Source organism: Culex pipiens, chromosome 3 (assembly GCF_016801865.2).
Source record: "Culex pipiens pallens isolate TS chromosome 3, TS_CPP_V2, whole genome shotgun sequence".
Lineage (NCBI taxonomy): Eukaryota > Metazoa > Arthropoda > Insecta > Diptera > Culicidae > Culex > Culex pipiens.
The window spans coordinates 50,520,816-50,544,199 of record NC_068939.1 but is presented as its reverse complement, the minus strand read 5'-3'; the positions used below and the strand labels follow the sequence as shown (position 1 = coordinate 50,544,199).

Here is a 23,384-nt window from a genome sequence, read left to right as displayed (position 1 = left end):
GTATGGTTACCGTTACAGTTCGCGCACTTTACGCGCGGCTTGGTTTGTTCTGCATTTTCTCCTAAGTCCGCCTTTCGTGGCAGTGCGCACGCCTCCGAGAGGTGTGAATCACCGCACTTCACACAGCGGGGCCGGAGGTTGCAGTTCCGCGAGCCGTGGCCGAATTTCTGGCAACGGTGGCATTGCGCTTCGTCCGTCGGGTTCTTGGAGTAAAACCGCCAGTTTACCCAGAAACCGTCCAACGTCTTAGTCCGCCGCAGGTCTTGGATCTTGACGGTGCCGCGGTCGAAGTACAACAGGTACAAGGTGTGCACACCCGTGACTGTTGTCTTTCGCGAGAGCACTTTTATCTCCCGTGGCTTTATTCCGCCGTTCGTGAGGTGTCATGTTGATGTGCCACTGGTCGTGGCACCGGAGGTACCCGAACGGGTTCGCACTTGTGATCTTGGAACATATCCGGGATGTAGTAACTTTTTGTCGATTCCTTCTGCGCTCACGCTCCCCAGCGCGATGGCGGTCGACACAGCGTTGGTTTGTTTACCTTTTTGCACACGGCCGGTAGACGAACTTCGCGGGTTTTTCGAGGCCGCACTCGAACTGCCACGGCCAGGGCCAGCCCTTGGCAAGCTGCAGGAGCAAACTCGCGGGTAATCAAGGCCAATTAAGGGGAAAAAATTCGAAAAAACGATGGAGCACTGAGCACTTGACTGCTGCTTGCTCTCGTGCGTACACGGAGGTCGATTCAAGTCATTTCTTCAGGGGGTATATCAAAAATGTTCAAAATCAAGTTTGAAATTTTCGGTTTTCAATGAAAGCATTCGCTTTGAGACATCGTTTTAGCGCAAAATTAATTATTTTGTCAAAATTGGTCATAATTTTCCCATAGTTTCAGAGGAATTTTATAAAAAAACTGTAATACCAAAAGAATACCAAAATGTGGTTTCCGACTATTGGGAGTGGCCGGAAATGAACGGCTATCATGGTGTCTTGGTGTCTGTGTCACTTTAAACAATTCCTAAGCACATCCAGGGCTGGATAGTCATCACAATTACAAGCGAAGCAATACTCAGATATAAGTTACAAAAACATTTTTTCTTCTTTCTCTCTGTTTCCACCCTAGATCCCCGAGCTAACGTCCGCCCACGGGGCCGAGGACCGCTGTAAGACATCGGAATTCCTGCTGCAGTTTTTCGGCATGAGCGCCGGCTTCGGAATCATGCTGCTCATCGCCATGTACGAGCACGATCTCAAGGAAATGTTTATGGACTAGGAAGTAAACATGGTTTCCACACTTTAAAAACCACTCAAGCAAACGAGCAGTAACTTCCTAGAAAAGAAAGTGCGACGTGCGTGTGTCAAGGCCAGTATGAAATCTTGCGAAATCTTCAAAAAATACTATTATTCGATAAGAAGAATGCGGAATATTGAATCGAGTGCGAACCGGTTTAGAGAGGAGAAAGAGTTTCGGAAAAGTATTACGGCTTGCGCGCGCTCGCCCGCCCACGCATGACTTGTTTCTGTGGGAAAGTTTTTACTTTGAGCTTACCAAAAAAAAAAGTTGTCTTTAGTTTTTTAATCCCTTTAGTGAGGTATGTTTTCGAATTTTCACATCGATCATTGTTTTTTTTTACTGTAGCTTACCATTTAGTTTTGAGTATCATTCTAAGCACACCAATTCGCGTCTAACTTAACTAAACTCACGCAGACTGTAAGACTACTGGAATCACGCTTAAGCTGGTTTTTTGGCCAGTTTCACAAATCATGGAACCACAAAAGAAGAATGGAAGGGAAAAGTTACTTACCGCCTAGGCTATCTACTACAACTAAATAGATTAAATAGAATACATTGCATTTAGTGCTAATTCGCGATTAAAGTGCGATCTACCGGAAAGCAAAACCTGATATTTTTTAACCCCGTTTAATTTCCTGCCCTCCACCTGTTCCGACGACGCCGTGTAGCTTTTAAGTAAAAGGTTGAGTTTAATTTTCCCGCAGCAATTTCCACGCTGAAAAAAGTCCTTTGAGTTTGCTAGATGCTTCCCATATTATTTTTCCGTGGGACCTGGCAAATTGGTTCTTCGTTAAAAATCCTCAAATATAAAAAAAAACACTTCATAACTGCCAGGACGGAACTCGCCTTGTCGTGGCCCCATGGCTTATTCTTTGGCACAAAAGGAGACTTTCTCTTCCATGCTTAGTGTCACTGAAACTAAGAGTTCTTATATAAAACTGTATGAACTTCTTAAAACAACAAAATTATTCGCCAAATTTTCGAAAAGAAAACTTGCAAATCTCAATTTTGGATTGCTTCTACGTGGAAATGAGTTTATTTCGCACATTTTCTTTGTATCAAAATTTTCTTTTTTAAACATTTTTTTTGGATCTAGCTTTAAGTAGGGATAACAAATTTTTAGCATCGATTTTCAAATTGTGTTGTCTAATTTAAGTATTATAAATATGGTAACAAAGCCCCCTGTTCTGTCATGCTGCTGCTGGAAGGTTAGCGCTTTCTGATGAAAAACTTTACAATTGTATTTTTTCTAAATCTAGTAGCGCGCATTTTTGTTTCTAGCAAGAAGCGAAAACGAGAAGAATTCAATAATGAAAATCATTCACAGAACTAATCATAAATAAAACTGTAGATTTACTTAAACGCTGGAAATGTTTGTTAAATCCGAAAACTCCCTTTCTTCCCCACTTTTTTTTTTCAAAAAAAGTTTTTACTGTATGTAATGATTTTTGAGAAAAATTCTCCGTCGATTTCTTATGTTCAAATCTGTTCAAATAAGCCATTTTGCATTATTGGTTCATACCAATCATTAAAATTCAAATCGAAATCATGAGTTGAGTTTTCTCAATCACAGCAACCCTTGCCACCTCCCAAAAAAAAAAACCCCAATCCTTTCAAAATCACCTGTCAAGCATGCGAAAATCTCAAGTTTGAAAATTAGAAATAAAAAACAATGTCCGTCATTTTGACTGCCCGTCCATCGTTGACACGCGGCTTGCCGCTGCTCCGCATCGTGACAACCACCCAGCAGCACCGGTCTATCGGCGAAGCCAAGAAGCCCGTGATGCCCCTGCCGACGCCACCCCCAGAGAAAAAGTGGTTCTACCGGGAGGTTTGGTCCGCGCTGCGACCCAAGGTGGACGACCTCAAGCAGGAGACGGCGCCAAGGCAGCTCGAAACGAAGTCGTCGTGGGTTCCGAAGAAGCTGACGGCCATGCGCGACCAAAGTTCGGAGCTGGTGGAGCGGTACGGGCTGCGGGAACGGTTCGAGAACATGTTCAACCACTACTGCCGCGTGGTGATTGCGGTGAAGGAGTTTTTCTACCAGAAACGGTACCGGGAGATGGGATCGATTGTGGACGGAGGGTTGAAGTCGCTCGAGGAGCGAATTAAACGACTGAGGGAGGAACGTGGCAAGGCGCCGGAGCTGAAGAAGGGACGGGATGTCGTGGTCAAGCTGCACCCCAAGTGTCAGGAAAAGAAGCAAGCGTAAATTTGTTAGTGGAAATAAATAGACTTGAGAGCAAAATTTAGTTCAGTGTTTTGGTGTTTTTTTCATTAGGGGGAACGAGAAAATGTGGGAATGGTTGTAAATGAAGCAATGAATGAGAGCTGGTAAAAGAATTTACTCATCTTTTACAAATTTCAAGCCTAATTTAATAAAAAAAATAAACAAAGAGTATCACAAAAGGTTTAAAGGTATGGTACTTTCAAAAATTTGCAAAATATCAATGAATTTTTAAAATCTCAGGGTTCAAGTCTTTTTTTAATTTTTGGTCCCAAAATTCTAGATTTGTTAAAAGATTTGAAAGTTTTTTAATTAAACATTAATTAATAAACGTCATACAGTGTATTTCAAATAGCTTACAATTTGATTTTTATGATTAAATTTTCTGTGCCTTTGGCACATGTTTTCCAAAATTTGCGTTGGACTAATTTTAATTTAGGAATACACCTAAACCCCGATGGTTTGACACCAACTGTTGTCAAACGAACGGGGTTACTTTTTAGTTTGACACCCCTTTTACACGGAGTTCGTGAGATAGTGTGCGTGAGCGTTCGTCTTGTGAGCAAGTCTCTACGAAATCGGCCGACTTCGACCATTTTAATTTTTTGTATTTTTTGATTTAGCTCAAACTTTGTGGGGGCCTTCCCTATGACCAAAGAAACTATTTTGTGATTGGTTCACCCATATAAGTCTCCATACAATTTTGGCAGTTGTCCATACAAAAATGATACGTAAATATTCAAACAGCTGTAGCTTTTGAGAAAATTTTCTGATCAATTTGATGTCTTCAGCAAAGTTGTAGGTATTGTTAAGGACTATTGAGAAAAAATAGGTACACGGAAAAAAATAGGCGATTTTTTAATTAACTTTTTTTTTTCACAAAAACTCAATTTCCCAAAATACTTATTTATTGATTTTCGAGATTTTTAAATATGTTTTAGGGGACCAAACCCCGCAACTTTTGAGCCTTTTAGAGAAGTATAGTAAAAAAATCTGCCGTTGAGTTATGATTTTTTGAAAAAATAGTGATTTATGGAAAAAAAACGAAATTTCATACAAAAACAAATTTTGACCTAATTTTTTATGCAAAATTTAATTTGCAATCGAAAACAACTTTACAGATTTTTAAATAAAGGGCTCCGTTTTCAAGATATAGCCACCGAAAGTTTGATTTTAGCGAAATATTTACAGTTTTTCGATTTTTAAAAATAGTTAGCATGAGTGACCATTCCTGAAAATATTTTTTTTTGAAAAGTTCAGAAAATTTGCTATAAAATTGTCTAAGAGACATTGAAGATTGGACCTCGGGTAGCTGAGATACAGCCGCTTTAAGAAAAAGAAACACTAAAATTGAAGTTTTCTAAGTCTCACCCAAACAACCAGCCATTTTCTAATGTCGATATCTCAGCAACTAATGGTCCGATTTTCAATGTTAAAACATGAAACATTTGTGAAATTTTCCGATCTTTTCGAAAAAAAATACTTTGAAAATTTTTAAATCAAGACTAACATTTTAAAAGGGCCAAACAATGAATATTACGCCCATTTAAAATACTAGTCTTGATTTAATTTTTTTCGAAATATTTTTTTCGAAAAGATCGGAAAATCTGATCAGAAAATTCACTCAAAAGTTACAGCTGTTTGAATATTTACGTACCATTTTTGTATGGACAACGGCCAAAATTGTATGGAGACTTGTATGGGTGAACTAATGACACAAAATAGCTTATTTGGTCATAGGGAAGGCCCCCACAAAGTTTGAGCTAAACCAAAAAATACAAATAAAATCCATTTCCGGTTTTGGTAGAGAATTGCTCAGTTTTAAAACGGAGGTTTTCAGAAAATTCACGCAAAAAGTTAAATTGTGAGGTGGATTTGATGGTTGTCCGATTTGAACCAAATTTGAGATTTTTGCTTGTTTTGATTCAGACAGCTTCACTAAATTTGAGCTTGATCAGAAAAAGTCGATTTTATTTTTGCACTTTTTTTTTTGTACGATTTAGGTAAAATCAGTATGTTTTGGTGAAAGGATCAATAAACAAAAAAAAAACATTTTTTTGTTTTTGTATGTTTTTGAATACCTCTGACTCAAGGCGTTTTCAAAAACATGAAAATAATTGTAAATCAGTCCAAGCATGCAAAATATGATTATCAATGCTGAAATAGTAGTTTATGCAACAAGTTGCAAAAAGAGTATTTTTTCAGCACGAGTCGTACATTTATCCAACGAGGTTCACCGAGTTTGATAAATACGACGAGTGCTGAAAAAATCAAGTTTTGCAACGAGTTCCATACAACATTTTTTGCAGTTCCGAAAAACACCCATTGAGTGAAATTGTAAGTCAAATTTTCATGTATTTTGTCAATAAATGGTTTAAATCAAAAAAATGTTGAAAAGTGTTACTTTTCGAAACAAGTGCTGAAAAGTTCAACTTTTCAGCACCCATTTCAGTGCTGAAAAGTAGAACTTTTCAGCATTTATTTTGAAAAGTGTTGCTATTCGATTCTGTTATTTTTGGTACAGAAAAGTAGGCTATTTCGTCGTTCAAGAATGACAGAAAAAGTTAGTAGTTTCACGACGGAATTGCAAAAAATGAATTTCAAATTGCTTTCCAAGTTTTTCAATTGATTAGACTGCTGGTTTCAATTTAGAAAATTTAGAAGTTTTATGAAAAACATATTTTTGCAATCTCGCTGTTAAACTGTCAACCTTTCCTGTCCTTCTAGAGAAACGAAACGGCCTACTTGCAACTACAAAAAAACAGATTTGAAAATCAATACCTTTTAATACCAGTGCCGAAAAGTCCTACTTTTCAACACTGAAGTATCGAAAAGTAACATTTTTCAATATTGTTTTGTTTTCAACGTTGAATTTAATTAAAAAGCGTTTTTCGGAATTGCAAAAAATGTTGCAAGCAACTCGTTGCAAAACTTGTTTTTTTAGCACTCGTTCACCTCCTGAATTTTCAAACCAAGGGGGAGGGTAGGGGTGACATAAACTTTGAAAAATATATGCTACGGCTTTATTCGAAACTCAACTCGCATTTGATTATCCGAAGTCCTCGCCAAAATTCCACGCTAGATAGTCGAAGAATGTGCAACTTTTAATGAAATTGAGCAAGTTGTAAGTTGTGTAAGGTTTGGTTATAAAATATCAAATCGAGAACAGGTACATTCACCCTAGAATACCCCGAAATCCAGATGGCGCTCTCTCGCTTTCCGTTTCCGTCTGAAAAAGACGCGTGCTCCGACCACAGATCATCCGACCTGTCAGATTTTTGTTTTTATTCTCCTTCTCTTCCCCCCATCCTCACAGACAAACGTCAACGACGCAAATGCCAACTCTTCACTGTCAGTCCGAACTGAAGTCGTCAGTGCTGTTTTAGCTCCCGGATTGTAAGCTGTGAAAATGGCCGGGTGTTTGTCAACCTGGGTCCCGCTGGCCACCGTGGTCGCCGTCACCGTGCTGCTGCTGGGACCGGCCGTCAACGGAAATACGCACCTGGTGCACCGGAGGTTCGAGTACAAGTATTCCTTCAAGCCGCCCTATCTGGCGCAGAAAGACGGAACGGTGCCCTTCTGGGAGTACGGTGGAAGTGAGTATGGTTTGCGATGAAAACATGGGAGGAACAGTGGGAGTGAGGAGGGTGGGTGGCACAGCAAGAAAGCGAGAGTTACACGTCAGAAGGTTTTTCGTGTCTGGAACGAAACGAAAATTTTGACACTGGAGTATGGTCCCCGCACGGGATGCATCCAATGGAATCGCTAGGGACAAAACTGTATGGATTGAGACTTTAGTCGGAACCGATAATCTGCTTCAAAATGGTCAATGTCAATAGATTACGAAACGAACCGGAATTTTTGATTTTTGTGGACACGTTTCGATTTTTTGGACTTTGTGCAAAGCGCGATACAGATAGAGAGAAAGAGTATAAATTAAGGTAGACGGACGTGAAAAAGGGGTCCAAAATAACCTGTTTTCTGGAGGCTCCGAGGTCACAGAGAACGGCGAAAATGTGGACGCGACCCTTCTGATAACAGCCAGCATGTACTTGCGCATTGTAGTAATTTGATTGAATCAGAATCGACTTGAGTTGACTTTTAAACGTAAACATTTACTTCATGAGTATGGTTGAATAGATTGGAACATAAAATTAAAAAAAATTATTTGTTTCTTGGAGGTTCCAAAAAGCTCCCAAAATTTTGGAAGTTAACATGAAAAACGATTGACTGAGAGTGTAAAGTTTTATAAGATTTCCCACAATTTCGGAAAAGTTTCGAGTTCATTTAATATGCACAGTGGGAATTTCGACGTCTTCGGCAAAATTATTCTCTGGAACACGAAATAAAAAGTATTATTTCAAATGAGAATCACCTTAAATGTCTCATTTTAAATCAAATGTATTTTTGGATCAAATGATTTTTTTTAAATTAAAAAATCTGCGGCTTTTTGGTAATCTATTTAATAGGTTTAGCTGCGGGTTTAATTTTAATTTTGATACTGAAATCAATTTTGAAAAATTAACCTCGCGGTCCTTCTTGACAGAAAAGCTCCTACTTGACAGCTCGTTCCAAGGGGACCATAGTTGATCCATCGAAAAAATGTTGTCTTGTCAAAAAAAAAAAAAATTTGCATTAAAATGAAAAAAAAAGATGATCAGAAATGGTTTTTAATCGTGTTTTTTTACCGCTGTACATAAAAATTTACATAGGGCTTAAGTACCCAATTGGGTACTAAAGCCCTATGTCATTTTTTATGTACAACGGTAAAAAACACGATTAAAAACCATTTCTGATCACTTTTTTTTTTCATTTTAATGCAATTTTTTTTTTTTTTGACGAGACAACATTTTTTCGATGGATCAACTATGGTCCCCTTGGAACGAGCTGTCAAGTAGGAGCTTTTCTGTCAAGAAGGACCGCGAGGTTAATTTTTCAAAATTGATTTAAAAATCCATTTTAAACTCTTTGTGGTCGTACAAAGGGTCATTGTACTCAGAAAAATAAGCTTTATCGCTGTAAACAATAATATCAGCAATCTAAGCTTCATTTTAGGATCCAATTGTAGAAAACATATCTAATGAATAACATATTTTTGAAAATATCTCCTTAGATTGCATCATTTGAATCAATTAAAACCAATGTTGCCAACTCATATCTTCAAATAACAGAAGTTATTCCAGAAAGTATTTATTTAAATTTTATACAATTTTTATATAACAACAAAATAACTTTATACCGTTAATATAATTTATAACCCAATAAATCGATGCCAACATTTCAAAAAGCATCATGTACACACCATCTTTTTTGAGAAAAACGCATTTGAATGTTGAGCATTCTATTTTCAATTCACATTTTAATATAAAAGCAAAATAAGATGTTCTAATGATAACAAACGATGAAAAACGTTGCTTTTATTGATACTTCGAGCCAAACATTTCATTAGGGCACAAAACCAAAACGTAAACATTCGGGATTATTCCACTATTCCACTCATTAGTACACTCCCTACATGCCCTCCAAGAATCAGATTGATAGCAAACAATTTACCATTGAAAAAATCAAAAACACAAAAGGGCACATAACAATTTTCACTCCAAACCCAAAATAAAAGTTCAAATGTGCCCTTTTGTTTTTCGTTAGTTTTTCGTAGTTGTGGAACTTTTTGTGTTATAAAGTGAACTTTTCATACATTCTTAACACTAATTCACTTCAAAGCAAAGTTTGGTTTACTTTTCACCAAGCATTTCTGCAGAAAAAAAACTTCATCGAAATACACTATTTAATACGGACCCGTGGCTGCTGTTCAGTACACTTTTGAAGAATTTTTATGTTTTACATACCTTATCTACACCATTCAATCACAAAACTTCACCAATTATCAATATTTCCACTGAAAAAAAATACCATCAGTCAAGCTTATTTTTTAAATAGGAATTGAAACAAGTTGTCCATTTTTTGCAAGCGATTTTCTCGAATCGCGGTTTTTGCTTTTGTGCCCTAATGAAATGTTTGGCTCGACTTGATCATCCAAATTCAATAAAACAATATTTCCGTAATTTTATTTGAGAAAAAAAAACATAACTCGGATTCGTTTTCAAAAAGCCGTAAGAGCCAATGGTAAACAAAGCCTTTTTTGACTCGATATTCGATCTACTTACGAAAAACCAATTTCAAATATGCTTAAGATTTTTCATCTACACTTCTTTCAAGTACTCCAAACTAAAAATAAATTAAATTTTGTTACAATTTGGAGAAAAAACGAATATTAGTGTCGGAGGTCACGGTGGCTCTTACTGCTTTTTGAAAACTCACCCGAGATAACTTCTTTTGAAATCACCAACGTCTATATCACCCTGCTGTCATTGAGGAGGGCGCTTTGTTATGATTCGTTTTTCTTCGCCGAATGAACATGGCGCTTTTTTCATGATGCTTTTTTTTCGTTACGAGGTTCATGTAGTTTTTTATTTGACAGGTTGACAGGGCTATATAAACAGGGATTGCTGATGGCAGAGATTTTGTTTATGTTACTTTATTTAAAATCATTATCAAACAGACTTTACTGAAGTAACTTTTGCTCATTTTCGGTGGAGAGGTAGCTGATTAGGAGTACTTTCAGAAAATGCAATAACCCAAAAAGTGTCAAAATGTACATGATGCCTTTTGAAATGTTACCGTCGAAATGTGCAAAAATAATCCATTAATTCATTTTTTGGACAATTTCCATGAATTAGATTATGATTACCTAATGAACAAAAATTAATGTTGCTCATTGTTACAGCTTGGGATTTTATGGAATTATTTTTTTTTGTTGACTCTGGCCGCGTTTTTTTCCCTTTTTCTTAGTTCTTAGTTCTTAGTTCTTAGAGTTTTTTTATGCTCTTGATTTAGGCTATGTGGTGCAACTTAAAAGTTGATGGTGAATGTTAGTAGAAACATTATGAATAACAAGCAAAAACACAGAGGAATTGTCGACAAAATGACTGAAGAGTTATGAAAACATAAACGAAGTTTTTTTTCGTAGAAAATAATTTACTTACATTGACCTCCTAAAAACTAAACAAATGAAAATAAAATTACGAAATTAATGGACATAACATGGTTAACAGGTACAACAATATTATGTGAGACTCGTCTTTGAGAACATTTGCTCCGTTAGTTAAATTTTTTAACTTTGTTCAAGTGGCAGATTTTTGCGGCTTTTGGATGAGTAAAACAATCGCTCATTCATAATCAGTTGCTTGCCCATGATCAATACACACTGTGCAACACATTTCAGTGCTTGAAAATCTAAATTTAAAAAAAATTCTACAAAATTTAATCATTTCTTCCAATTTCCAGACGCCATCGCCAGCTCGGAAAACGTCCGCATCGCCCCGTCCCTGCGCAGCCAAAAGGGTGCCATCTGGACCAAGTCCAAGACGAACTTTGACTGGTGGGAGGTGGACGTGGTGTTCCGCGTGTCCGGTCGGGGCCGCATCGGTGCCGACGGGTTGGCCTTCTGGTACACGGCGGAAAAGGGCGACTACCAGGGGGATGTGTTCGGGTCGTCGGACCGCTGGGTCGGGCTGGGCATCTTCTTCGACTCGTTCGACAACGACAACAAGCACAACAATCCGTACATTTCGGCCGTGCTGAACGATGGCAACAAGCGATTCGATCATCAGAAGTGAGTTTGATGCTTTGGGTTGTTATCTTTGATTGATTAAAATGTTTGTGTTTTTGGTTGTTTTTAGTGATGGTTCCACGCAGTTGCTTTCCGGATGTTTGCGCGACTTCCGTAACAAGCCGTTCCCGACGCGGGCCAAGATCGAGTACTACAACAACATCCTGACGGTGCTGTTCCACAACGGAATGACCAACAACGATCAGGACTACGAGATGTGCTTCCGGGCGGAGAATGTGGTGCTGCCGAAGAACGGTCACTTTGGGCTGTCCGCCGCGACCGGAGGGCTTGCCGACGATCACGATGTGTTCCACTTCCTGACGACTTCGCTGCACATTCCGGGTCAGGTCACGGAGGAGGTTCCGGCCGACCAGGATCAGGCCAAGTTGACGCAGGAGTTCCAGGACTACCAGAAGAAGCTGGAGCAGCAGAAGGAGGACTACCGTAAGGAACATCCGGATGAGCAGCCGAAGGAGGATCTGGAGAACTGGTTCGAGGATTACAACGCTCGCGAGCTGCGTCAGATTTGGGAGGCTCAAACGGCCACGCACGACCAGCTGCGAACGCTGAGCAGCAAGCTGGACGAAGTGATTGGTCGCCAGGAGCGTACGCTTGGGTTGCTCTCGGTCTCCGCCCAGGGAGGTCCACCGCCGCAAATCCAGCAGCCTCACATCCCCCAGGGAGGAGGCGCTCCTGCTCAGGGTGCCATCCAGCGTCACGAGGTGGACGCTCTGCTGCAGAACCAGAACGTGCTGGCGCAAACCGTGCGCGAAATCCGGTCCATCATCGGCGAGGTGCACGCCCGGGCCGACTCCATCCTCAATAACCAGGCCCGCGCTCCGACGGCGCAGATCCAGGGCGGTGCGTACGACATGCAGAACTTGATCAACGAAATGCGCGACGGAATGAACCAGGTGAAGCAGGGCGTGGCGGGCGTTCAGCAGAGGTGGGCATTGCTTTCTTGTTTTTTTTTTTAGTTTAGCTAATTTTATTTTTAATTTTCAGAATGCAACAGCCGCAAGCGCAAGCCAGCGTGCAGTGCCAGAGCTGCGTCGGAATGACGGCCTTCCTGGTGACGATCGTGATGCACCTGCTGGTGATAGTCGGGTACAACATGTATCGGTGAGTAGTGACGTGATTTGAAAACGATCGCTCAATACTAATCAAATTACACTTACCCCTTTCAGCGATAGCAGAGACGCCCAGGCGAAGAAGTTCTACTAGAGGGTAAGTGCCACCCCCTGCAACTATTTTAGTTAGGAGTGATCGTCGTCGTCGTCTTCGTCGTAACAACTTGCTGTAAACGAGAGTAAAATGCATCATCCAAGCAAAAAAGATATCTAGAGAGACTGGTCCATCCAACCAACCAACCAACCAACCAACAAAGCAAAACAAAGGTAGAAACACACACACACACACAGAGTAGAGCGTCAGTATGAATAATTAGGATTTAGAGTAAAAACAAAAACATGAAATTAGAGAGAAGAGTATGGTACTCGAAAAACAGAAAACAAAAAAAAAAACTGCGCAAATTTATTCCAATTTCGCCAACAATTGAAAAATTTACAATACCACGATGGATGTTAGTGAGTAAGAGAGAAAAAGCGCGCGAGAGCGAAAGAGCGAGCATTTATTACTTAACCCTTGCGGGCGTGATGCGCAAAACTGCACGAGACGATGCCACTAGATATCCCGAAAAACTCTTCAAGCTAATCCACTTCTTTTTTTCTTCTTCCTGTTTTCGTTTTGCTAAGTATCTGTAGAGTGAGATTTATTTTTTTCCCGTTTGAAGCTTTTGTTTTAGGGTTATTTACCGTCTGACCACACTATTTGAGGAGAACAATTATTGAGAGATGCAAAACTGGAGAGAAAAAAATGTAGTAAAATTAGTTTTACTATTATTTGTGAGAAAACAGCTGCTCTGTTGTTTTACGTGTAGGTTTATTTTTTGCTGAATGATTTGTCGGTGTAAATGTGTATTATGTTTGTGTAAATCTGGTTCACAAAACGAGCGAGAATTATTTAAAAAATAAACAAAGTTTATTATAAATTCGAAAATTGCTGTGTTTTATTTCTTTTATAACTGTAGAATTGAGAATAAGAACGAAGCCGTTTATCGCACGATCGATCGCGTTAGCCACTTTACTTGTTTCATCTCTTTAGCTTGTTTTACCCAATACTTGAAAAAAAAAGCAGAGAACATTGCCGACTTTACCCTAGCGTGTATTTGCATCCATGAGCTCAGATTGCTTTCAACATTGATTACGCCTGAATGGCGGCAATTCATGATCATGATGCACATGGAAGTTGTATGCAATGTTGAATGTTTCCATCCAATTTTGAAAGCTTGCAAGTTCCAATCAAATTCTAAAATGAAATTAGTTTTTATCTAAATGTAGCAACCAAAAAAAATAATAAAAATCTAAATGTAGCAACATTTTAATTCTAATTTTAATTAAAACATTTGAATATTTGAAACATTTTTCTTTAGGTGGGAGAACTCTTTTTTTTTAGCGGAGTCGCTAGTTTTCGTTCACTCATTAGAATTAAAGGCTCTTTTCTAAACATTGATTTAATCACTTTTTTTAAGCATGTTTGAAAACCCTTCGGTCTAGTGCGTCCATCCCGGGATTTTTTTTTATTGATTTCGGTTAAAACAGACACAGACATTATGTTGTTCACCGATTTTCAAATGTTTTGCTCTAAAATCTTCTGTACCTATTCAGACTGTAGTCTCGATTTCCACCAGTTGGCGGTAGTGACTTACAGATAATTTGAAAAAAAAAATTATATGAAACATGGCAGTCTTAACTTATCTAAAATTTTACATTGACTGGTATCATTTTATATGTTGTCTTTTTTTTTTAGACATTTTAAAAGATTTTTTTTAGGCATTTCTAGTCTAGTCTAGTCACACAATAAAAAAATATTTATAAGAGACGTATTAAATGTGAATTACATTGGTTTAGAAATTGTGGTGGAATTCACATTAAAAGCAAAAAAAAAGAACAAACAAAATAACTTTTAAGCTATCTCAAAACTGCTATCCTTGTTTAGTTTGAAGTGTAGATTATCACCAATTAGTATTGAGCTAATTATATTATTTTAATCTTTAAAAAACTTAAAAAATAAAATGAAAACACAGATTTTATGACTGTTTAAAAATGTTTTTTTTTGTAAATTTGCAGGGTTATCCCTTAGGAAGCGTTCTTTGATTACGTAACGCAAAATTTGGGATTTTGTAGAATATTGGTGCACTCTTAAAAATAACCCTGCAATGTTACAAAAACACGAAATATTAAAATTTTGTTCTAAATGAAAAAAATACCCATCTGGGTTGTTGCAGATTCGAAAAGTACATTAGAGCAGTTCTCTAGGATTTCGGTCATTCGATTTTTTTTGTATTTTTTAATCCGACTGAAACTTTTTTGGTGCCTTTGGTATGCCCAAAGAAGCCATTTTGCATCATTAGTTTGTCCATATAATTTTCCATACAAATTTGGCAGCTGTCCATACAAAAATGATGTTTGAAAATTCAAAAATCTGTATCTTTTGAAGGAATTTTTTGATCGATTTGGTGTCTTCGGCAAAGTTGTAGGTATGGATACGGACTACACTGGAAAAAAATGATACACGGTAAAAAAAATTTGGTGATTTTTTTATTTAACTTTTTATCACTAAAACTTGATTTGCAAAAAAACACTATTTTTATTTTTTTTTTATTTTTTGATATGTTTTAGAGGACATAAAATGCCAACTTTTCTGAAATTTCTAGGTTGTGCAAAAAATCTTTGAGCGAGTTATGAATTTTTTAATAAATACTGATTTTTTCAAAAAATCGAAATATTGGTCGCAAAAATTTTTCAACTTCATTTTTCGATGTAAAATCAAATTTGCAATCAAAAAGTACTTCAGTAAAATTTTGATAAAGTGCACCGTTTTCAAGATAAATCCATATTTAGGTGACTTTTTTGAAAATAGTCGCAGTTTTTCATTTTTTTAAATTAAAAATAGTGTTTTTTTGCAAATCAAGTTTTAGTGATAAAAAGTTAAATAAAAAAATCACCAAATTTTTTTTACCGTGTATCATTTTTTTCCAGTGTAGTCCGTATCCATACCTACAACTTTGCCGAAGACACCAAATCGATCAAAAAATTCCTTCAAAAGATACAGATTTTTGAATTTTAATCCATCATTTTTGTATGGACAGCTGCCAAATTTGTATGGAAAATTATATGGACAAACTTATGATGCAAAATGGCTTCTTTGGGCATACCGAAGCCACCAAAAAAGTTTCAATCGGATTAAAAAATACAAAAATTAAAATTGAAGAAAAAAGACCGATTTCGTAGAGAATTGCTCATTAAATTTCCCTTAAAATGACTTGTCTCAATTTTAAAGACAAAACAAAATTTCAAAGACTAAAATTTTAACAGTATAGTATCGGAAAAAAAGAATTTTTGAAACTATTTTTGTATTTTTTCGATGATAAATATATTTTTTCGGAATTCAATATTACATAATGCAAATTACACTTTTTTTCGAATGTCAATTCACCACAAATCTCGTCATACAAAATAAATTAAAAAAATAGATATTCCAAAAATGGTTATTTTGCGCAAGTTGATATTTATTTTCCTAAGCAATAACTACAACTTTGACTAAGATAGATTTTTGAATATTTAATTAATTTATTCAATCACTTTAAAACACTTTTTTCATTTTGACACCGTGGCCTGGGCAGAGTCGAAGGACATAAACTTCAAATAATATTTGCAACGGCCTTAGCCTTTTTGTACCAAATTTTATGGAGACATGTATGGATGAACTAATGATGCAAAATGTCCTCTTTGGTCATAGAAAAGATACACACAAAGTCTTTGAATTAAAAAAAAAATTCAAGATTTTGTGATATTTTTTTCATTAAAACTTTGTAAACTATGCTTGATTTTTTTTATTGTTTGCCTTCATCCAGGGCCCTGATTTATTTTTTTGTTCTCTGTTTTGAGAAATTGATGTGTAGACTTTATATATAGTAATGATTAAACAATTGTTAAAATGAGCCTAATTGATCTATAATTTAATGTTTTGTTCTTTTCTTCAAATTTGTTTGCATTCTGTCAAAAATCCTGATTTATTTCATGACATCTTTTTTACCATTCCATTCCGTTACATTTTCATTATTTTTTTTGATGACACAACCCTTTCCACCTCTTATGGGGACCCAAAATAATTAAAATTTCGCGGAAGAAGTCCGCCCAAATCGTGTGAGTGCGTTCGCGTTGAAGGTTTCGGACACATGTTTTACGGTTGTCCCCTCCTTGGAAAGGTCTTATGGTGGCGTCAAATTCTGCATAAATTCGAGATAACATAATTTTAAGCACCCGTCAACAATGTGTCTTCCAGCGGCGAGGTTAAAACCGGTTCGTTGTTAACTTTACAACCCTCTTCCCTTTCGGGGGCCCATCCGGATGGTGGTGGCCATGGCGTCTTCTCGCGAGATCGTCGAGTAGTGTTTGGTCGTAAATAGTGCGCGAGCTCAAACAAATTTCTACGATATCCGGAAATCATTACCCCTTTTAGCTCTAGGCCCATCGACGAAGCCCAAGATGTTGATTGCGGGTGCTGGGGCGATGTCATAAAATCGTGCCGTTCCTGCTTTCTGGAAGAGGTGCCATTAGCCGTTTGAGAAGTTTAATTTGAACGAGAATGAAGCACCCTGGAGCATCTCGGGGACAATCAATACCGTGAAATCCCAACTGATTGGTCGTTTAAGTCGGCAGGTTCTGGCTATGGTTTCAATTCTGAGGACCTAATAGCCATCGATGATCAGAAGAGACGATCAAATCAATAGATTAAAACGCGCACAAAATGGGAAAAGCTTAGGGGGAAGGGGCCATCTCTACCTTCCGTCACATTGTAGGAGTAAGCTACCCGATAAATTAGGGTCGTTAGGTGTCCCCAAATATATTTAATATTTGCCTTAAACATTGTGTGAGTTTTCGTTGAATAAAATAAAACTATTTCTCATTTAAACCGGTTCCTGAAGCGTTCTGGAAAGATGCTGAACCTCGGAGGTCAAGCTGAACATCAATTCAATTCCTCTGTGCACAATGCGTGAAGGGGAGGTTCTCCGTCATCGAGCTCGTGTCCCTGGAAGATTCGTTTAATCAAGCCACAGGCCACAGAAGCTTAAGCCCCCCTGCTTAAGCTGGCTAGCCACCATCATCGGCAGAAGAAGTCAGTGTCAGCTTCCTCACGATTTTTCTGTTTCTCGTCGTCGGTCCACGCCGATGTCCTTGGAGGTGATAATCCCCTCTCGTTCTTGCTGGGCTTGTTCTGGGACAAGTAGCAAGTTCATAAACAAATAAATGTCTCAAATTTATTATTGCCACAAATTACTATTCCAGCTTCCTTAGTTTACACAGAAAAGCTTAACTGTACCTCCTGGTTTCTAATTATTAAAACTGACATTCATTTTTTTTACAGCACTACATATTTGCAAAGTTTTCCCGTTCTCGAATGCTTTATAATATAAAGTTTATATCAATCGAACTTAAAGTACCATGCTTCTCCATCTAAATGAGTTCTCAGTACATTTTGCTGGAGACGCATGGTATTTGAGTTCGATTGATATGAACGAAGTTGACTTTAAAGCCAAGGTGGCCAACACCTTTGTTAGTACCAACCACTAGTGTCTTCCTTTTTATCTACAAGGACTTCGCCGCCCTGGGCTCCTAAGTGTACTAGAGTATGGCACGGAGCGACCGCGCCGAATACCTATATTTACACAAAGAATTTTAGAGCGCCCGTCGCGGGATTCAAACCGGCGACCTCTGGATTGTGAGTCCAGTGCGCGGTCCGATTGATTCACACGGGTGGGACAATTGATATACCAAAATATATTTTTTTCAAAAAGTCATATCTCAGAATCCGGTTAATGGAGATTCATTATTTTTGGATGTGTTATATAAAACATCCTGAAAACCCATAGAAAAATATCTTCAGCTGTGAGCTCTTTGGTCCCAAGACTTTCAAATCAGCTAACAAAGTTTTCATTTGTTCTGCAAGTGTATTTAGATATCTATTAAAGCCCAACTAATCACCTTTCTTTTGAAACGTGGCGATCTAAAATTGGTTCAGCCGTTCCTAAGCTATGATTGAAAAATTGTATTATTTTTTTTTTTGCAAAAATCGTCAGAAGCGCTATTTTTGGATCTTAATTCGGATTAGACCATATTTATCGCAAACCTAAAAAATATGGGTATAATTATTTTGAACAAGAAACTCCAATGCCAAATCTGAGCCAAATCGTAGAACTTTCAATATGGATCCTACTAGTTTGACTTGGACTCGGGAAAAACATTTTTTCTGTCGTTGAAAACGACATTTTTTGGACCTTCCTAACTCGGGTAGGACCACCCTAATCGCATAACAAATAAAATACGGATCTAAAAATTTAAAAAAAATATAAAAAAAAGAAATAACTAGCCATGATTTTAACATTAGATTAAAAATGAGTTTCAAAATGCATTTTACACTAGATCAGTTGTTTTGCAATCATCAGTTAAAAAAATGATTTGACAAAACAAAAAAAAAGTGACAAAAGAAACAAACTGTTTGCGGTTCTGTACACCGATTTTTTTTATAAAAATCAATGGATTATTAATAAATCCAAACATGCTTCAAATGATTGTAAACGCAAGGGAATGCATTTCAAACTGATTTCAACTGATTTCACTTGACATTCCATTGAAATTTCGAAGTTTCTTGAAAACAATTTTTTTGCCTCCTGATTTTTCGGACCAAATTTGAAGGAAGGGGTGACACAAACTTTAAAAATATTTGTACCAGCTGTATACATATTTTGAAATAAATATTCTAATTTATTTAACTGCTTTTTTATATTCGAGAAATATTTCAAAGCATGATTTTACAATCTTGTCCAGCTAAATTATTAAAATAGTGGTTTGAATTTTCTGCGACATTTTGCCAAATAAAAATATTTTTTTAGGTTTTCATCTCACTTTTCTAAAACTATATTAAAAATCTATAGGCAAAGATATTTTTATTTATAACGAAATCTTCTAAATTTTATTCATAATAAAAACAGAAAACCAAAAAAATCTTATTTTTTAACTTCCATGGAAACAAACCTCCTAAATAATCAAATATCGTAAAAATTTAACAGGATTCAGAAAAAAACTAAACTGTTCTTAAAAGGTGATTATAAAGATCATTTTTTTTTTCATTTAATCTCATTTCAAATGAATCTAATTTAATTTATTTCAAATGAAATAGTAATCAAATTGTTATTATAGCGAATGCAAATATTACTAAATTTAGTTAGTTTCCTAAGAAAAACCTAAGAAGAAATTTTTCTCTACTCAGATGGATTTCAATTTTTCTTGCTATATTCTTATTGCTTGCTCCTCCGGACTTCTACTGAATTATATTTTTCCAGGAATGTTTGCTTCTAATCGATTTCTAAAAATAAATTAATTCAGTAAAAAAAAAGATCTGTTTCTGTGATCTGAACAATCCACTTGTTCAGTCAATTTTAGACAAGTTTTGATTTAAATAGCAAAAATCTGTAAAAAATGAAAAAAATGTATAAAATAACTGCAATCAAATGATTGATGATATAATCCTTGGGATAACTTGATGATTCCGACAATATGTTTTTACTTTGACTGATTTTTGTTAACATCATTTAAGTATTCGCAGCATTCACTTCTCAGTAAATGTTGTAACAATTTTATGTTAATGTATGTTTTGCTAACAATTCTTCAAATGGTTCATATCACGCTTTTCAATTGAAAACTATAGAGAAAAAAAATGATGGTAATATTCATCAGGAAATGGTGACAGATTTTGTGTCGAAAATAATGTGTAATATTACATCAGAGCAATTCCAGCCCAAAACAGGAATGTTTTTGGTTCTTTTTTCTCGACCCTCGCCGATTTCAATGAAACTTTGTAGACATGTTATCCTGAATGGTTACGCTGTCCGCTTTGTAAGCGGATGATTCTGGGTTCGATTCCCATCTGCTCCAACCTTCCATCGGATGAGGAAGTAAAATGTCGGTCCCGGCCTTGGTTGTTAGGCCGTTAAGTCATTCCAGGTGTAGGAGTCGTCTCCATGCCATAAGTACAAACAACACACCAAACCAAGCCTACTCCGGTGGAATCGCTGGCGGCGGTTGGACTCGCAATCCAAAGGTCGTTAGTTCAAACACTGGGGTGGAAGGTTCCTTGGAGTAGAAAGAGGTTTGGGTGCTCTCCCCATTCAAGCCTTCGGACTCCTAGGTTCGAGCAGAAACTTGCAATAGAGACCACAAAAGACCCGGGGGTCGTTAATGTGGATGGTTTGATTTGATTTTGATTTTGATGTAACGCTTAGAGCACTTTCGAAAAAAACAGTTTCAGTAAATGATTTTTGTATTTTTTTAGGTGGGTTGCTCCAACCTGCATTTTTCGTGAGTCTTTTTGTAACATCTTAGGCTATTTTCACAAAAATTTTGAACGAAAAAAAATCGTGGGCTCAACTTCAAATTTGACTTTTAAACTTAAAAATCAAAAAATCTCATAAAAGTGTCGTGTTTTTTTCTTTCAGTGTATTTTTTTCGGAAAGCCCGTAAAATTTCCTACAAGTTTGTCTCTGACCACATTTTGATACGATGCAACGGCTTCGAGATACAGCAATTTTTTAATTACGAAATACAAAAATATTTAAAACACTTACGCCCTTCTCAAATGTCATTATCGAGTATAACTGGCTCCATATACACAAAAATGGCTTATATAAGCGTAGGATAACATGTCTACAAAGTTTCATTGAAATCGGAGAGGGTTGGGTACAACCGATTCCCTATTTGACATGGAATTGCTCATCAGGAATTGGTGAATATTCATCAGTTTTTGATGAATATTCATCAGGTTCACATATTTACACATTTTTTATGTAATATGTATTACTGAAAAAATAGGTAATATTCAACCTACCAAATTTTCAACCTTCCAAAACTCAACTTTTATTTCTGTGTAATAAAATTTAGTAAAAAGGCTTTATGGATGAAATATTTGTTATGTTGTTATTTCAATGAATTGAATTGAGAAAATTGATAAATTTTACGAAAATCTTCAAATTTCACGAATTTCACGCTATCCGCGAAATCGTGAAAATTCACAAACCCTACTTAGGGGAAATATACCCTTTCTAATCAAACACCTATCTTCGTCATATGGAGAGTTTGATGCTCGATTAAAGCTCCAAAAATACTATTTAGGCTGTAAACTTACCAGCAACAGCACCGCCTCGAGTAAGCACGCAAATGTATGCCACTTACTGGCCAAAAAGATCAAATTTAATGCACTTTTGATCATAATTTCTATTTTGCGAGACCATTTCTCATCATTTTGGTGGCACACACATCCACACGCAAGATCAGAGGTTAACTGCTTAACGAAAGTCTCCATCAATATCTTTTCACTTGCGCTAACGATTTCAAAGCGCTTAAGATATAAAATTGCTTCCAACTACCGGCAACATGTTCTTTTGACCGTTACTTAGTCACTCACTTGAAAAATAATCCCAAAACATGTAAATAATTAGCAAGCGCCATCAAAAAAACAAACGCGCCAAGTCTTTTGACGTTTCAATCTTGATGACCCATTCCAAGCGAAGCCTGAAGAAAACCGAGCGAGAGGCAAAGGCAAATAAAGAACAAAGGGTGGCCACCAACACCACCAGCAGCGCTTGTGGTGTTGCCAGAAAACTTTCTCTATAAATGCTACTTTTCGTGAGTGTTCGCTCAAAATTTCATCATTTTGGCCTCGATTTTGGCAGCACGAAGCAGACCCAAACGAACGTTGGAAGAAAAAAAGAACTAAGCTGAAAATAGAAAAATGGGCGTGGCCCAATGCACACGACTGATTAGAATGCGTTTTTGAAATATTTTTTTAAAATGCTTGTAAAAGGAATAGCATAACTTTTAATAAAACTGAAAATAAACAGAAATGTTCACAAAAAGTTGCTCTACTCGTTGGTGTACTTGGTTTTACTGAATTTCAAGGAACACTCCAGATTATCCAGCATCATTCAAACAAGACCGCTTATTAGGCTTAAAATGGGTTTATTTCCCCTATCAGTTTCAATCAATGGCCACAATAATTTTATAAATTTTTAATTAAATGTTTTGCCATAAAAACAGGGTTTATTGAAAAACAATTTTTTCTTGATATTTATGGGTGTTGAAAAGTCGATGATTCCCTCTAAAGTACATAGAAAAAAAGTTGAATTTTGGAAGTTTGAAAATTTGGTAGGTTGAATATTACCTCTTTTTTTAGTAATATAACACAAAAAATGTGTAAAAATGTGAACCTGATGAATATTCATCAAAAACTGATGAATATTCACCATTTCCTGCTGAATAAAGAGATGAATGTAGAGATAATTTAAGATAAACCAGATCATCAAATAAAAAAAGAGGAAAGTAAAACACATGTGCCAAGTATGCCTTCATGGCTTACCGCAAAAGAAGCACGCCAGTGATGATGAAAGTGCCCTGCGATAAAGGGCGGCCCAGTCGGTACTAGTCTGTGCTCAATGTCCAGAGTCCGGTTGAGCTTCTGGTTCTGGCTGCGCGGGATTAAAGGTTGCGTAGACTCCATCGCCGTCGTCGTTGTTGTCTGAGAGTAATGTATCATGTTGGATTAATGACTAAGAGGCGGACTTATCTTAATGTGCCTGCTTGGCTATCTCGCGATATTTCTTTGGGACTAGAGAGGGAGGATTGCAGAAGAAGAGTGGCCTTGTCACAAGATGGCTCCGGGCAAGGGCTGCATGATGCATTGTTTGAAGGAGAAGACATTGAGTTGTTCTGATACAAGGTAAAAAAGTGCGTAACAGAATAGGCGTATTGACTTTGTTAGTTATTGCTGCTAAAGGTGAACAACAATTCAAGTTCGTTTTGTCTTCAGGAAAGAACAACAATGATAGCATAGTTATCTGTTTGATTTCCTACTAAACAAATTAATAATTATTGGTATTGAGCCTTAATTAATTAAAATTGCTCTTAGAAAATTTACCATATTAGAAGAAAAAGTTTTCCTTATTCTTTTTTTGCAAATCTATTTTATAACAAAACTTAAGCTAAACCAGTCGAATTAACAGTCGATCCTTAAGAAATTCTAGA

General features: G+C 36.8%; 3 protein-coding genes across 5 annotated transcripts in view; 2 read left to right on the top strand and 1 right to left on the bottom strand.

The window, feature by feature from the left end:
• The window catches only part of LOC120413163 (zinc transporter foi), a 42,583-nt gene extending 39,942 nt beyond the window's left edge, over positions 1 to 2,641 (top strand). For all 3 annotated transcript variants that reach the window (XM_039573871.2, XM_039573872.2, XM_052710149.1), the window contains one exon: positions 1,121 to 2,641. In XM_039573871.2, coding sequence (XP_039429805.1) covers positions 1,121 to 1,270 — 150 coding nt within the window. In that variant the 3' untranslated portion in view covers positions 1,271 to 2,641. The remainder of the gene's footprint in view (positions 1 to 1,120) is intronic.
• LOC120413260 (B9 domain-containing protein 2-like) overlaps positions 1 to 23,384 on the bottom strand; it is a 229,896-nt gene that overhangs the window by 74,467 nt on the left and 132,045 nt on the right. The gene's annotated exons all lie outside the window — the stretch shown is intronic.
• On the top strand, positions 6,868 to 13,245 carry LOC120413204 (protein ERGIC-53). Its single transcript, XM_039573920.2, has 5 exons — positions 6,868 to 7,114; positions 10,863 to 11,190; positions 11,258 to 12,133; positions 12,193 to 12,309; positions 12,375 to 13,245. Exons 1-5 carry the CDS (start codon positions 6,928 to 6,930, stop codon positions 12,409 to 12,411), a joined length of 1,545 nt encoding a protein of 514 aa, XP_039429854.1. The 5' UTR covers positions 6,868 to 6,927; the 3' UTR covers positions 12,412 to 13,245.

Bases quoted from the DNA above. Each gene is read 5' to 3' on its own strand.
- LOC120413204 (XM_039573920.2), top strand. From the start codon at position 6,928: ATGGCCGGGTGTTTGTCAACCTGGGTCCCGCTGGCCACCGTGGTCGCC. The intron at 7,115-10,862 runs GTGAGTATGGTT...TCCAATTTCCAG, and splicing joins CTTCTGGGAGTACGGTGGAA to ACGCCATCGCCAGCTCGGAA. The intron at 12,134-12,192 runs GTGGGCATTGCT...TTTAATTTTCAG, and splicing joins GTGGCGGGCGTTCAGCAGAG to AATGCAACAGCCGCAAGCGC.